Source organism: Antedon bifida, chromosome 11, assembly GCF_963402885.1.
Source record: "Antedon bifida chromosome 11, ecAntBifi1.1, whole genome shotgun sequence".
NCBI lineage: Eukaryota > Metazoa > Echinodermata > Crinoidea > Comatulida > Antedonidae > Antedon > Antedon bifida.
The window spans coordinates 8,086,626-8,103,418 of NC_136236.1; the positions used below are offsets into that span (position 1 = coordinate 8,086,626).

The 16,793-nt window shown below is 33.1% G+C and overlaps 1 protein-coding gene across 1 annotated transcript; it reads right to left on the reverse strand.

The window, feature by feature from the left end:
- Positions 1–349: 349 nt before the first annotated feature.
- LOC144856438 (uncharacterized) lies at positions 350–16,522 on the reverse strand. The gene is made up of 10 exons (XM_078714448.1): positions 16,315–16,522; positions 15,272–15,435; positions 11,948–12,096; positions 5,510–5,597; positions 4,546–4,982; positions 4,041–4,230; positions 2,920–3,135; positions 2,407–2,573; positions 1,874–2,070; positions 350–1,313 (listed from the first exon to the last, which is right to left on the reverse strand). The coding sequence occupies exons 3-10, from the start codon at positions 12,075–12,077 to the stop codon at positions 717–719; spliced, it is 2,022 nt and encodes a 673-aa protein (XP_078570574.1). The 5' UTR covers positions 12,078–12,096; positions 15,272–15,435; positions 16,315–16,522; the 3' UTR covers positions 350–716.
- Between the last annotated feature and the right edge of the window lie 271 nt (positions 16,523–16,793).

Consider the following 16,793-nt stretch of genomic DNA (forward strand, 5'->3'; position numbering starts at 1 on the left):
TATTCTACAAAATCTATATTTTTTCTGCAATGCGCTGCTGTAGTGTTGACTATTTTTCATAATACTATGAATTTACAAATCGGTTACATTCTTTAAAAAATAGTTCATATAATGTTTAAAAATATCTGCCATTACCATTAATTTTGCGCGCAATTTAGAAGTTGTAAAATAGTTGCAATTAACATTCCTAACCTAATGAGAGACAATGTACTAGTAGGATATGCAGCGGTACTAAAGCGTACATATAGTTTAGTTTCAATCTCAGTTTACAATGATTCAATATAATGTGTAGATTTTCAAACAGTACTGACTTTTAAATGTTTGTTACGCTCAATTTGTTGATGTTTAACATTAGTATATATAAATTGTAATGAATTAATACAGTGCATGCGTTTTCAATGACCTTAATGAGATACAAGATCAAAATTTCCAACAATACTGACATTAAATTGTTTTATAATAATTATTATTATAGTATGACAATTGTTCTCCAGTAAATGTTTACTGTATATAAATTGAAACAATACTTTTTAAAGAGTTTTCTAAATAATATAATAATTAAGTCAATATGCTGTATTAGTTCTGTACGAATTGCATCTGATTGGTCGATTTCTACAATCGTTTGATGGCCCACTCAACGGTGACTCCCTTTTAAATATGTAATTGTTGTGTTTACCATCTGTTTTTCATTAATATTTCTATGATTTTATGTAAATTTAAACTTCACTTGCTGTCCTTGGTCTCATCGTTTGTAGCTTTGGAAGAAGCGTAGGGTTATTCGATATAGACGAAGATCTAGGTTTCGTAGCTGATTGGCTAGAATGATTGTCTCTATCATCAACAACTATTTCAACAATTGGAGTTGATTCTAAAATTGAATTGTTTTCACTGCTGTTTGGGGATACTTCTGTGGTGTGTGGTATCTCTGGCAGTATTGGTGTAGGTGTTAAGTCGAGCATGGCACTATCAGAGAAGCTTCTTCCGCGAAGCCCAACCACGTCTACTTTAAGTCTGTCAAGTGGTTGCTGCTGTGGTAGAGGTTGCTGTGGAAGATTCGGTTGCAGATGTGTATTCCTCATACGGTGCCAATCACCACCAAGTGCTGCATACTGCATCTGCATTCTTTTCATTTCTTGCAGACGTCGTTCTCTTTCACGTCGACGTAGGAATTGACGTTGCCTTTGTCGATATTTGTGCCAACCTTGGTTAAAGAGAACACTGTCGTCTTCTGCTTTTTGTTTGGGTCCTTTTTTCTGAGACAAATTTATTTCTTCAATCTTCTCCAGCATCTTTTCCATAACTGGTGTATAAACCTTAAAGATTAAACATTTTGATGTATGTTAAACTGTAAAAATAACATACAATGAAAGGCAATGAGTTAACGGTAGAAGATAATTTATTTACATTTACAAACTAGTTTAGTATCATGCAAAGGGTACGGTAGATTTTTGTGATTAACATTATATTTTGTCCCTTCTATGGTTAAATATGGTGATTTTTTTTCTAGATTCATTCTAACTTTAAGCATTTTGAAATTGTTGTAGTATGAGGGCCCTAAGTTGTTATTCTAGGAATAACTAAAAAAGCTTACAATAAGATGTATATATAACTACCTCGCCATGTCAACATTCTTTAAAAGTAATGATGAGATGACAAGAGCATGGATCTAGATTCTAGCCATGCATAGTATAGAAGAGATGAACAGATTGCGAATTTATAAAATTCAGATGACGTGCTCATGTCTGCATCATTTAGAAGATTGATTAGGATGACAAGACCACAGTTCATCATATTGCGTGCATCATCTTTTAGAAGCTTGCGAGAGCATGATCTGATTATGTAATCAGTTGCTGTTTTAAGCTTCCGTACTTACTTGTTTATCGTGCAGTCGCTGCATTCTGGACGTCAGTTTGGTTTGAGCAAGTTCCCTCATATTGGAAAAAGTCTTTGGACTTCTTTTTACAAGCTGCCTCTCAAAATTGTTCAAATCCAATTCAAACACATCTACAGGTCCCTGACATTTTACTGTCTGTAAATAAGTTGGTAGTCGTAGAATAACTTCAAAATCTCCTAAAATTATAAAGAATTCGTTTCTTTTTAGATTTTCTGTTTTGGTAGCAACATGTTATGAATCTGCAAAAAAAGTGTGAACATGTGAATCATAATATTTTTTATTTGGAAAATGTCAACAATTTTGTCGACAAAAGCATAGCATGAGCTTGTTACATTTTAGGAGAAATTATTACACATTGCACAAAAGAATTTAACGAAAAAAAGAAAACGTTATCGTGATAACACATCGTCTATTGGAAGAAGAGTGCAATACATTATTTCATGTTCATAAACAGTTGAATGGTTACAGTAAAATCTCTTTATTACAAATATTTGACAAAGACAAAATATTACCTATAGACTCGCTTGGTCCAACTGTACAGATGTCTACAAACTTTCTAGTTGCCAACTTTTCTGCTTCCGCGTAACCTCCTCGTCTACGTGCTGCGCTTGGTCCAGCTAATCGTAAATTATTATTGTTGACTTCACGTAGTTTACGGTCATGGCTCATTTTTCCACTTCTACAAGACAATTTTACTAATGATAAGTTGTTTATATAATGTTGGTCATTTATTTTGAATTTTAGATGAAAAATAAACACGTTTTATGGAACTTTTAACCCGTTGGCTGACTTTATAAAAGCACAGGGTGATGGTATTTATTTTAACAATGTAAAAAACCCCTCGGCCCCTAACGATAGCGACTTCAGAGTTACAATATAGAGGTCTGGAAGAAAGGTTTGTCGTAAAGTCACAAAGTCTTGATCGATTTAGCAACTCTCGATTTGCGCACGGCACTCACTGTTTTCGCTTGGTAAGTTCAATGGTAACAAACTTGTCAACCAACTCTGTTAAATTAATTACTTACCTGAGGGCATTAGCTACTGACAGTTCTTTTTCTGAACTATAAAGTGGATATTGTTTGACGTGGTGTAGAGGGTCTACTGACAGTTTTACGTTTCCATTTAGAATGAAGAATATTCCCCTCACTGGTTCACCTTGCTTCACGATAGTGTTACCGTAATCGTAACGAGTTTTTGTAAAGCTCATCGCCATTATTTTTCTTTGACGTGGTGTCCAATTACTAAAAAGTACAAAGTAATGTTTAATGGCTGTATACGTGCTTCTAATTATAAATTGATTACAATAACAATACCGTCGGTGACTACATGCCATCTTTAGAAAGCCTCGAACGAAGAGGCCTGACGAGTCATCTCTTCGGGAGAAAGTTAAACATGTTTAATGTTCTCTAGAGACGTTTCGTCTGGCTTTATCGTACGACGTTGCCTGAATTAGCTTTAACGTGACTACAGACACCAAGTGAAATAGATTTTGTGTTTTTTAGTTTGTTTTTATTATTATTCAAATTATTTATATAAATAAATGCAAAGTCAGGCGTAAATTTGTGGTTGCAACATTGCGTTACGTAAATATAAAAAAAAATGCCGAAAAGTCTTCTGCAAGCAACTCAGTGAAACATTGAATAGAGGCGGTTCTTAAAAACCAGATTTAAATCAACGTAAAGCAGTCGTCACGTCTCTAGAGTTCATTATCCGTACACATATGGGTAAAATTCGTTTCGTGTCCTACGTCACACAATATGTTTAGCTTGACATCAATACCGTACGTGATACCGAGTTTCGCTGCGTTTCGATGAAGTTGTTAAATGTGACACAGATCACCATTAACAGCAAAACTCAGACAATTTAGTTTAACAATTTATAAGAAAAAAAGGGGTTCAAGGAAACGACAAAGAAGTAAAATATGTTGACCAGGCCTAGGCCTATGCCAGATGCGCCGATGAACCTAGGCAAAGCCTACCTCCTACATACATTTAGTCCTCAAGGTACGTAAAATGATTTTGCCCAAACTAAAAAAGCTATAAAAGTTAAAACATATCCGTATACGTGTTGTGACACGGTTACGTATATGTGGGTTTGCACAAACTTTCTTTTAGTTATAGAAATTCTAACCGTATTGCGATCTTACCTAAATAGAGAACACGATGCGACAAAATCTTTTTTCTCCTTAAATTGCATCTCTTGTGCTGTTTTCAAACAACGATTATAAAGATCTCTATTAACCACGATGAGATCCGTAGATAAGTCAGATATGATAGAAGCGCTTCTGACATTATCTGCCTGAACAAGTGCCAACTCTCCAAAACTTTTACCAGCACCTACACATAAAATAACATAGGATGGGTTTATTACGATAGCCTAGTATTTATCCATTTTGTTAATTCTTTGAAATGGTTTCAAGTTAAGCATTGTCTGTAAATTATAGAGTATGATTTAAAAACTTTGACTATAACTTGGAAATCTGTTACGATTTTATGAACCGTACGACTGCAAGTAGCAATTTTATAGATGGGGAGATGAAGAAATACTGATTATTTCAATAATGTTATTGTTTTACTTTTAGTAGTTTACATTTTTTTAAATCATATGGATTATTCTGAAATGAACAAAATTATCATCAAAAAAGTATTTACCCAGTTCCCGTATGTGAACACCAAATTGCTTTCTATCCAACTTTTCTGAGTTTGGTTTGAAATTATTAATAGATTCAAATGCACTTTCAGAATCAGAATCGGACGAACTTTCGGTTGACAGTGTTACGTCATCATTGGATATTTCAGAAATCCCAGAATCACGCGTGTGACCAGATTCACTTTCCACGGATTCTCTAGAGTCTGTGCTCGTGCTCCCGCCGCCATCGCCATTGTGAACTGTGCTCGTGATACCGCCGCCGTGGCCATTGTGAGCTGCTTGTTTGTTTTCACCGTCTTTTCTGTTGGCCGACCGTCGGCTGTGATTACCAGAACGCGCCTTCCTTTGACGCAACGGCGTAGACTTCGTCAAGTTTCCCTGTTCTTCTAGTTGTTGATTGATGTAGATTGACACCAGTCCAGTCAAAATTATAAAGAAGCTTAATAGTAATATCAATTATTAGTTATTTGTATCCCTGATAAATAACAAACGATGTGAGAGACGAGATAATTAAAAAAATAACACACTGTTGGGTTGATTTTGGAATTCGTTTCAAATAAGTTTTCAACTTAACTTACACGTTTCTATGGAAATTGTATAATGTACTACTATTATATATTTTATTTATTATTATTTATTATTATCTTTAGGCACATGTGGCCAAGGACTACCAATAGTAAATTAATAATTGTTCCGTCATACGATAGGTAGTACTTTCCCTGATATAAGAACAAGTTCACCGAGGTAACATCCTACTCCTCTCAAATGAACATGGATAAACTGTGTATAATTGGACCTACGGGTTATGGTCCTTCAGAGAGAATACTTGTTCCACCACCAGAACTTAGAAAGAACCCATGCCGATATTGTTTGTTTTTAGGTACGGTAAATGGTGCCCATGCAAACCCATTTGACCCGCTTTTGTTAAACCAGTGCGTGGTACAATAATGTTATATTATAAGTTACCTGTCTCCTTGATCTCCTTGTCGAATAATAACAGTATCCTCGGGAACCGATAAAAACTTGCAATTCCTTACAATGTCTTTAACCACATCTACAATATGAGAAAGTGATGATGAAATAATGAACCTTATTAAATAATTAGTTTAGATGTATTAATAAATAATGTTATTAGTGTTAAATAAACTTAATTATCACTGACTCAGGTATTTGTATTTTAGTTTAAACACATAAGTAAGTTGTTCTGAGTTTTAATACGGGTAGACTTTTTAGCGGACTTTTATTATTTCACAATTTCGCCTTTTAACAACGTTGCTCTTTAACACTTTGACTGCCAGAGGTTTTTCCAGTTAGAAACTGCCACCGCCAGCGTTTTTAGCCCAATTCGATGTTTTTATTAAAGCTGATTGAAACCATGTATGTGATCTGATTTATATGTAATTTAGACTAAAATAATCATAAAGATTTTAGCTTTACAATGGTACCAAGAACGATTTTTAAATCGCAATATGTAAATCGTAATAGTAAAATGAAAGTAACCTACTTTTTGAGTTTTTCGTAGTTTCGCGCAAGAAAGTCGAGATATTCGCGATTTTGTGCAAGGCATCACAATATGAAAATATCGCCCGGTGAGATCAACAAACAACAAAAAAGTTACTTACACGGCACCGATAGGCCTATAAAAACAAGTTATCACTATCGAAAAATGTATTATATTTTATAAATCATAAATCTTACATCAATGTTTCGCCAAAATCCACATAGTAAAGACACCAGGCCTAGTTAACCAGGCCTAAAGTTGGTCCGGAACCGTTTTACGACTAGGCCTAGGCTAGCCTAGTACTACTAGCCTAGATAGTAAACTGATGATAATATCCATACCATTTCAAAACAAGTTTGTTGCGTGAAACTCGGTCACTTTCAGTAAAACACCAAAACAATTAGGGTATACATACAATAATAAAATTAAATACTTCATATTGAAAATGACTCCATTATTTTTTATTCAGATAACAAACAAACATGTCAATCCACAAAAACCTTTGTAATGCTTCGGCGGCATAGCTAGCGCGCGACCGATACACAATTCGCCAAGCCATTGCTCTACGCGCTACTGTGATGCGCGGTGTTTGTTATTTCGACAGGTACCATTTTGACAATCGTTCGTAACCAGATTAGTTACTTTCAAATTGTAAAATATTAACGGTCCAGACCGAATATAGTGTTCATATTTATAGTATATACCAATAATTAACCTATCTACCGGATTTCGTAAAAAAAACGCGAAAAACGAAGATCTTCGTGTTTGGCAGTCAAGCGTTGTGTTTCCAAAAACGAAGATCTTCGTGTTTGGCAGTCAAAGTGTTAATAGTCATTTTCCTCTATCAATGTATAAGATGTATTTTAATGTGGTAAGTTGAAAGTATCTCCCCTCCTTATCCACCGTTTCCTATATATCATAGTAAATCTTTCGACGCCGTTTAGAAGATTAACCTTTTCTAATATTGGACACATTCAATGTTGTGTCGAGCGGAATGTAATATTACACGTAAATTTTCTTATTTAAAAGCGACCTATGTGGTATTCAAATGTATATTTCTTTCTTCTTTACTTAATGACTTTCAAACCATGTAGGCCTAATTGGAAGATTGTGAAACTAAATTACTGAAAATGCAAGCTAGTCAAAAGAAAGAATAAATAAATAATACATTATGCATCCACATTCGGCGTGTATTTTTTGTAGGCTAAGACACCCACTGGTTTAGAAAATGTTATAAAGATATAGCAAGAACAGAGGTGAATTCGCATCCAACATTATTAAACAGTATCTACATTACGTACTCAGCTTGAACTCTACGATAACATTAGGCCAAAGTTATACGTTCTGCGTGTTGTTTCTATGGCATTGGTCCTTCCGTTTATTGTTTATATTATTAGCTGGTCAAAGGTTCGCATTTTATTGTGATTAATGTGATACTAAAAGTAGAATGTGGGTACTTACTTAAAAAAACCGAATATAAGTCATTTAGTTTGACAAAGCACAAGACCCTGCAATAATTGGTTGACGTATACGTGATTATGCAATTTTTTAATGTATTGTTATAATTCAAATCATATTACGGTCCAATTAAATAACACCATCAAAGCGCAAATGTAATGGCACATTAACTTAATAATTATTCTACATTTGTTATCCCAGTAAGAATTTTACAGCATTTGTATTTTATGTGTTAATTATAATATTTATCACCTTATTGGTTGCCAGCTTCATACCGGACTTAAATAAGTGTGTTTATAGGTTGCATTCATGAAATTGACATACAAGATGATAAGGGCTTACACAATCAAATAGAGATAAACTTAGTTTACTAACATTCCCCTTGAAATAATATCATTTAAATCATTATGTACACAACAATACATATTGTAACCAGGGAAATATAGAAATATTATTTATGTACCTCCCTGATCGATGCTATGCAGCTAGGCAAGATCACGTACATACCCCTCATTAACCTAGATATATATAAAGTTGGCCTATACAATTAAAAATAGGAATTATGAAATAAAATTGCATCTTGTAGTCACAGGTTACTATAATGTTATTCCATTTCTACACAATACTAAATCATTTTTGTTTTGATCCAATCTTTGTGAATAACTATTATGCGATATTAAAATGCATATTCAATCAAAAAATGTATACCGTTTTCAGGGAGACAATATATATCTTTAATGAAAACAAATAGAAACAGGGATTCTAATCAAAGCTTGCTTAGATATTTTTTCTACGATGACGTGACGCAAACTGACTATTTTAAAAAAAGAACTATAACATAGATATAGATAATGTAACAAGTCACTCTGAAGTCGCCGGTTTATTTCGGTAACATAAACAGACATTCGTTACTCATCACCTCTAATTATTTGCTTTATTATTGTTAAAAGTTGCAATGACATAAATGCGTATATCTTAGTGATCCGTAATAATAATATAATCAAATGGGCTTTATATCGAACTCGGAACTCCATTCTGACCGAAATGAACCCTGGAAGAAATGTATTTTAGTTCCTACATGGATGAATACAATGTGGCACACATTTTTAAAGATATGCATAATAATTCTACCTTCATTATTTCACTACTTTTTAGGAAAGTTCAGCTCATTAGAAAAGGTGTGAATCTATGGCCTAAATTGGTATATGTTGATGTTTCATATTATATATTGGTTTCATAAAAACAATCTAAAACTCAAGTCTGAACGAAATGAACCCTGGACAAATTTATTTAAATGGATGAATACAGTGTTTTGAACCGGTAGATATTATCTTGATGTTCTATAATATGATATGCATTTCGTATCGAACTGGAACTCAATTCTGATCGCATGAACCCAAGAGGAAGTGTTACTTGATATCCATAGATAACAAAAACTGCGGGACAAAAATAGACATGCGCACTTCTGCCATAATAATAAAACTACCTCAGGGAATTCTCAAACTTTAGGCCTACGAAACGTTGTCATATCGGTAAAAATATTGTTGATTCAGAATTACAATTAGAGTCAGACAAAATCCATTGTTGGGGCTCAGGTGCCAATCAAATCTAAATTGCAGCATTTGAAAAACGGGGTTATGTCATACTATTCAGTGTATTATTCAATCGGTTGAAATAAGATTCCACTATTACTTAATAGAAATGTGGATTATTTGATCAGTAGCTTAGTGAGTAAACAAAGTTCTATTTCTTTTGTTATGCCGACCTAGATAAGTCATCGCGGTACAAAATACGAACTAAACAACCCATTTAATTTGTAGTCGCGTGCAACGCGACTCTACAGCTGACTATGTCGGTCGGTAGGTCTGTCGGTCGGTCGGTCGGTTGGTTGGTCGGTAAACACTAACTTGAGCACGCGACTGCAGCCATGTATATGGCCTTGTTAATTTCAAAACAAATGCAGACAAATAAATTTTTCCGTTTTGCCGGTTCTAATTGAAAATAGTGTTACTAACACAATTCTAAATGCTAAATCAGCACTTTTAAAACAGTACATTTTTGCCAATTGATTTATGATTTCACTGCTCCGAATCCGTGGACCGGATCCACTCCGTACGGAATCCGCTATACGTTTGTGTGGACGCTTCTATTCTGAACTCATTTGCCACGATTTTTTATCCTGCCCCCGGATCGGAATCCGGGCTCAGTGCAAACGTAGCTTTAGTAACCACATACTCCTACTGATTACAACATGTTTTTTTTTCAATTATTGTAAATTTCTGCTATTGGGCATAGTTCTACTATTTATACATTGTAGTTACGAGCACTTTAGGCACAAACAAAATGAAAGAATCCATTAAAAAAACAAAAACAAGACTTTCACGATGAATCGGACAGGGAAAGAAAATTAACGACGTTTTAGGCGATACAGTTCATTGTAATGATTTCAGTTAGTGTATTTATCTTGTGCTGTTGACACGTCAAGTACCAACCCGTAAGCATTGCATAATCAAAGTAGGCATTATCAATTTGAATATGAAATCACGAACCCTGCTTTTGTATCGGTGTCACTGACTCCGAAAAAAGATGACGTCATAGTTCAATCGGCTTAATTTAAAGGTTCACAACCCATCGAATTTGTCAAGGGCCTTTTTCTTTAGTTCGAACATTTACATTCGAAGGCATGTAGTGCCGTTTATATTTACTTTGACTTAAGGAATAGCGCAAGCATTGATAATAATCACAAATATTTCCTTAAACAGATAATGGTATCAACAGCATATGTGATAACCTTTGGCCCGCATTATTAAACTATGTTTACACTATCTGCCCAAATATGGTAGTGATATGACATCATCATGTCCATACATTTTGTTTGTTATATAATTGTTGATAGTGTAGACAGAGCTTTAGATGCAACCGTCTGATAATATTATACTTTTCTTAATAATGATATTCCGTAGTGTACCAATACTACCGTTTCACAGTAGCTGTAGCTTGGTGGTTAACGTGCTTGCCTTCCAATCCCAAGGTCCCGGGTTCAATCCTGACCTAGTGCAGGGTTGTAACTCATGACTCTTTCAACTCCACTCCCTAAGCCTCAAATGAGACTTAGTTTATAAGCACGATAAATTATTAAATAGTTTATCTATCCTGTAATTGGCGAGTTACTCGCTGTTGGATGAGTATGAAAAAAAAATAAAAAAACCGAACCCAACCTCTTTCGCAAGAACGATTTGTTAATATTTTATATTATATATTATTATATTCCTAATATACCTTTTCAACGGCTGAAACAAAATAAAATAATAATAACATCAAACTTTAGCCATTTAATATGCATATATGAAGAGGTGTGTAAGACCGTCGGTCTTACATCGATTGGGACGAGGAGGTAGTGTCTCCCTCCTTTTAGCGAACTTGATGTCGGCCTTCATTCTCGCCCTCTCCTTCGTATACCTTTTTGCAGAACTGAGCGATTCAAGAAATTCAAGAAACCTGTTTCTATAATTAGACTGTTCAATTTTTGTAAATGATGTCTTGATGTATGATCTGCTGTTTTTTTTTGTTAAAGACTATGTTTTACCTATTTATCATGTAGGCTTATGAAGTACAACTACGGTTTCTTCCTGTTGCTGCTTGGATCATTTAAAGATATTCCGGAATAAATTTTATTTTTTAGATTTCTCTTTTGACGAACAGAACACGGAAATAATTATTTCGCTTACAAAAAAAGATAAATGAACTCTCATTTTCAAATAAAACCCAATTGATTTCTTAACTCGACGTTTCTATTGTTGATATTACTTCAAATTAACATTTTCGATTTGCTGATTTTAAGGCAAAAATGTTTAGCATGTGTACTATTAATATAGTTATATATCTTTTCAAACAATAATAATATAACTAATGTACTTTCTTTCTCTAAATTGTAAGCATTCCAAAGTGTATGTTATCTCATATTATTGATCGAAATCAGGTTTCTTTGAGAGAGACCAGATAACAAATAGCCGTTGTGACTGGTCTGTATAAAGATGTCTACCTTACCAAACTTCACGTGGAAAACTACTGATTGACAATAAAGTGTGATGTGCCTAAATGTGGTAGTGATATATCATCGTGTATATATTTTTAGTCGCGAGCAAACTATGTCGGTCGGTCGTTCGATCGGTTGGTCGATGGGTCGGTAAACACTAAATCAAATTTAAGCAAGCAACTGCAGCTATGCATATGGCCTTATATACAGATGGCCTTATATAGTGATGTATATATTTGTTATGTTTGGTGTTTATTCGTATTTTTATATGTTATATTTTACACTTGTATTTTGTATTCATGACTTTTTGATATTTATAATTGTTTGAGCTTGTCAACAAAACGAATTTCCGTTTGAACCAATAAATATTATGTATTCTGTCCATATATGGACAGACAGAGACACTCACCTGTTTTCTGTGACTTAAAAAGTCCACTCATGTTTTGAAACCATGATATAAGAAGATCAATATCTCGCTCGTGTCTTTTATCAGGAGGCTTTGAGATTAAGCTTACCACTCTTTCATAAATGTGCGCCATCTTGTTTTTTTTACATATAGGCCTAACCTGTGGGAATGAAAATGAATGAATGAAAAATAATTTATTTATTTAACCCTAATATTTCACGATGGTAACAAAGTGCCGTGACCCTCAATAATACAAAGCATTAATTACAAAGAAGCATACAATACGAATATATAAAAGTGTTTATTTAAATTGAAATCTCTATGAAACGTTAATAATAGTTCAATAAAGGAACAAAAAGAGGATAATACATTCTTAAGTTTAGATTTCGTTTGAAGGTTATTCGTATAGTTTTGATAACCATTCCGACTTTTAGAAGGATTAATATAAAAATGTATGACATTTGGAGAATGTTTATACGGAATGTATTTTTATGCGAAGTATTCCACAATAAGGCTGGGCTTACACTTTTTCAATAATTGTCAGTAACAATACCCATTACAGTTTAATCACGGACATAATATTGCTACTCGTTCCTTCTGGATTACTATACAAAGTCTATAAAATCTCTATTGATTGACATCATTGTAGTAATGAACCACATTATGTATCATACCACGTGGCTTACCATAATTGTGTGATTTACAGCAGTTACAATAATGTGTATATGATTAAAACAATATAATCAAACCATTTGTCTTTTACAAGCACGCCAATGATACTCAATAATTACACAGTTATCTGATAATACAACACTGGGCAATAAACGACTGATCTTTGGAAGAACAAATAACTCTACATTTTGAGTCTATAAAATCTTATTTATATTCTATGACATAGTATAATAAAACTATTATAGACTTTAAGCAAGCAAAACATATACTCATGCTGTAATTAGTGTATTCATAATTTAAGGTCATAATTCTAAAGAAAAATCAAAAGGCAATCAAAATGTGGGTTGTACATGTATTAGTGGATCTTAAGAATGGAGATAGATATAGGCTAACAAGGAATAAGGAATAAACACAATAAAGAATATTGCTTCATATAAAAAAAATCTCCAAATAATAACAAATTATACTTCCATGTATCGTGATATATCCATTTAGCCAATAGATTAAAAAATATATGATAATATAATGTATGAAGACAAAATGAAAACAAAGAAACAAAATACATTTTAATTGCAGTTTGCATTATTTAAAAAAAAACCGATTTGTTTTAATGAAATTATTAGAAAATATTAGTAATAATTAAATGTTATTTTATACCCATACAGAATGCTAGGCCAAAAAAAAAAATAGAATCTACGTTATTCGATTTACCGTTACCACTCATCCTATAATACGTATTTATACTTTTTTAATTTGTATCTTTTATACTATACTTATAATTAATGTATTTCTATACTTTGTGTTTGCTTTAGAGAATGAAAAAAACACCATTTGTAGACACACTTTAAAACTCTGTCTACATTATCAAACTTAATTACTTAGTCCGGGACATAGCCGAACTTATATGACTAGATTACTCAATAACTTCCTATCTCCCATTGTGACAGCCAGTTCATCTCTGCATACCAGCATCCGTCTCTAGTACATCAATGTATGTGAGTGCTGGTCTTGTTTTACAAGCCCATGTTTTGGCTGCCACGTCAGAACATCTGCAATGATTTCTTCTTTTTTTGCGAAGACAATGTCCAGGAAATGTCAGTCTTCTTTTTATTGTTTCTGTTATTATTGGTATGGCCAAAGAGCCATAGTACTTCGTTACTGATTCACTCTGTTCTCATAGCAGCATGACGTAGTAGTGGGTGACTGCCATCAATTGCTTTCTCAAGTTTCTTTGTAATGCTCCAACTTTCTGATCCATATATAAATACTGATTCAACAGATCTCCTGAAGATCCGTATAGTTCCGTATATTTGATTTCATTTTGTCAATTGCATGTTTTTTCCTTTTCTTATTTCAAAATCTCTGTAGGCTGATCGTGTTAGTAAAGCTTCCCAGATACTGAACATCATTCACCTTGTCTTTCTCTATACCATTCTGTGTTGTAATTTCCGGATTGAATATATGATATAAATTTAGTTTTTTCCTTCATTTAGGTGTAGCTCAACAATTGCAGAATACTATCAAATTAGTTTGACGAAAAAATGTAATGTTCCCAAGAATGGTAGTGATATGCCCAATTATGGTAGTGGACATCATCATGTTCATATAATATATGGTCATTATAGTGGTCACATCACATTTTTTGCCACATACAATTTGATAGTGTAAACAGAGCTTAAGATAAAACATTTCGTTAATCACCGTTAATCACCAACTAACACAATATTAAGTATTCATTTGTTAATATTACATTTAGATACATTTAATTTTGTAAATTCAAATTCCATCTAATTTACATCCAGACCTTTACAAAAATCGATGCTTCCCTACAATCACTACAATTCACTGTTAACCTCCTTAATCTCAGCATACTAATATCAAGTACCACAAAAGTCAATTTGTAATTATTATACATTAACTTAATTTAGAAAATTTAATATCTAATTTACACGAACTGTTCATGCCTTGCGTAAATCTAAATGGTTACTGAAGTAACCTTATACTGTAGTGCGAAGTAACAATGTATACCGGTTGATGTACATTTATATTAACTACATTTCGTACAAATCTAATTTATAAAATTTAAATTCTAATTAATTTATATTTCTGTATACTACATTGCAGTACGACAACGTCACTGTAATAAAGTATCTTAATCTTGAGAAAAATAATATATGTACCGCAGTAATTGGAAATTAGTTTACTTATTAATTACATTTAGTATAAATTTTAATTTGGAAAATTATCTAATGTACACGAGCTGTTTATGATTGACGCAAATAATCACTGCACTGAAGTCTAAAAATGTGTATTTAAATTGTATATAATACAACGCAAAGTATAGATTACCTTAAATTTAATTTATTTAGAAATCTCAGTGCTGTAGGTTAAGGATTATGCTTTGGTCTAGTATACTATAAAACACATATGATGCTGTATTCCAGAATATTCCTACGATACTGTACTGGAGACATTTATATAGAGTATCAAGAATAAAGTAGATCATTTAATACCCATTGAATTATACAATTATGTATATGAATCGAATCTGGCAACTAAATACATTATTAATACGATGTGGAACTAATTGTAGATTGATATAGGCCTATTTAGTAAAATTTAATTTAAAGAGAATTTAATATCTATTATGTTCATACCTTATGTTAATTGACGACAGTTATCACAATACATTAACCGCGAAAATGTACCGCTATGATCTTGATAGTATCTGTAATAATGATGTTTAACAACTCGTGTATTGTACCGTATGATGACAACCACAAACAGTAAATGGAATTTGGCCATTCACCATCACCGAACTGATTAAATTACAGAAACATAACAGTAAATAAATTTGTTATAGGTTGTAATATTGTTGACATTTATTGACTTTTGGAAAAGATAGCATATAGTTCCAAAGTCTTTTTAGATCCTGTTGTAAATCTGGCAAAACCCAATGATAACGTATAGTATGTGTGTTAAGCTATGTCTACACTATCTATCTAGTTTGACAAACAACTGTGATGTGTCCGAATACGGTAGTTATATGCTTAATTAATATGGTAGTGCTATGACATCATCGTGTCCATTTATGGACACATCACATTTGATTGTCACATGAAGTTTGATATTGTAGACAGAGTTTTATACAGTTTATTTTGAGAAATATGCATTTTCAATATAAATAAAAATATTAATAATACAACTCAATTCTGTAGTAGACCCTCTAATGATAACGTAGTATTTTAATTCAAAACAAACATTAAAGGCAAAATTATTATTCCAAATCTCCTACAATTTTTTTATACACAACCCATTTGACACTACGCAGCCGTTGGGGAAGGAGAGGGGTTGCCCGGGCATTATCATCTAAACCCTTGCATGATTAAGAACATTTTCACACAACACATGTGTTATTGTAGTCAAATAATAACGTTTGAACATTTTAAAAGCATACTTCTTGTGTATGTGTGTATGCCCATATTTCATTACCGAAAAAGGGTTAGCCTTTTTGGATATTATGTAAAAATACCTCGCGGTACGCATATTAAACCATTGTACATACTATTATATACATTTTAAAGCAGTATTATCTGTATACATTTCTAAAGATTCTTTAAAATGCATTGCATTGACTGTCGTATTACTCTTATCTTATGCATACAATAATCACTGATATATAGCCTATACCGTATTACCTTAATTCCAACTCATAATTCCAAATATGAACATGTGTTAAGTCCAGTCCATGTATCATGCGCCGCTATAGGATCGAGTGGATGTTATTTCGCGACACAGTGAGTAACATGCTTTCGTACTTTTCGCTTAGTAACGAGTGTTGACGTTTTGTCGTTCGTAACTGCAGCCCAATCGTTCCCAAGCAATTGTGAAGTTATGTATATTGATATACTGTAGACTTACGTTAACGGTTAAGTCCCTAGGGTCAACTCTTTTGTGTTGGCCAACAAACGCAAGCAAACACTTCAAATGTACACATCATTACAACTTTCCTCACTTGACTTGCGGGTCAGATAGATGTTAATAACATACGTTTGTATAATATTCGCTGTTAGAGTAATTTTTACATTTTGTTTTTTTAAGCATTAGTTTAACTATCGGAGTGAGCACATGATTTTCATTGAGAATGTTGTTCGCTTATTAGTACGGTGTAAATGTT

Bases quoted from the DNA above. Each gene is read 5' to 3' on its own strand.
- LOC144856438 (XM_078714448.1), bottom strand. From the start codon at position 12,077: ATGGCGCACATTTATGAAAGAGTGGTAAGCTTAATCTCAAAGCCTCCT. The intron at 2,574-2,919 runs GTAAGTAATTAA...ATTGTCTTGTAG, and splicing joins TCAGTAGCTAATGCCCTCAG to AAGTGGAAAAATGAGCCATG. The intron at 2,071-2,406 runs GTAATATTTTGT...TTATAATTTTAG, and splicing joins TGGACCAAGCGAGTCTATAG to GAGATTTTGAAGTTATTCTA.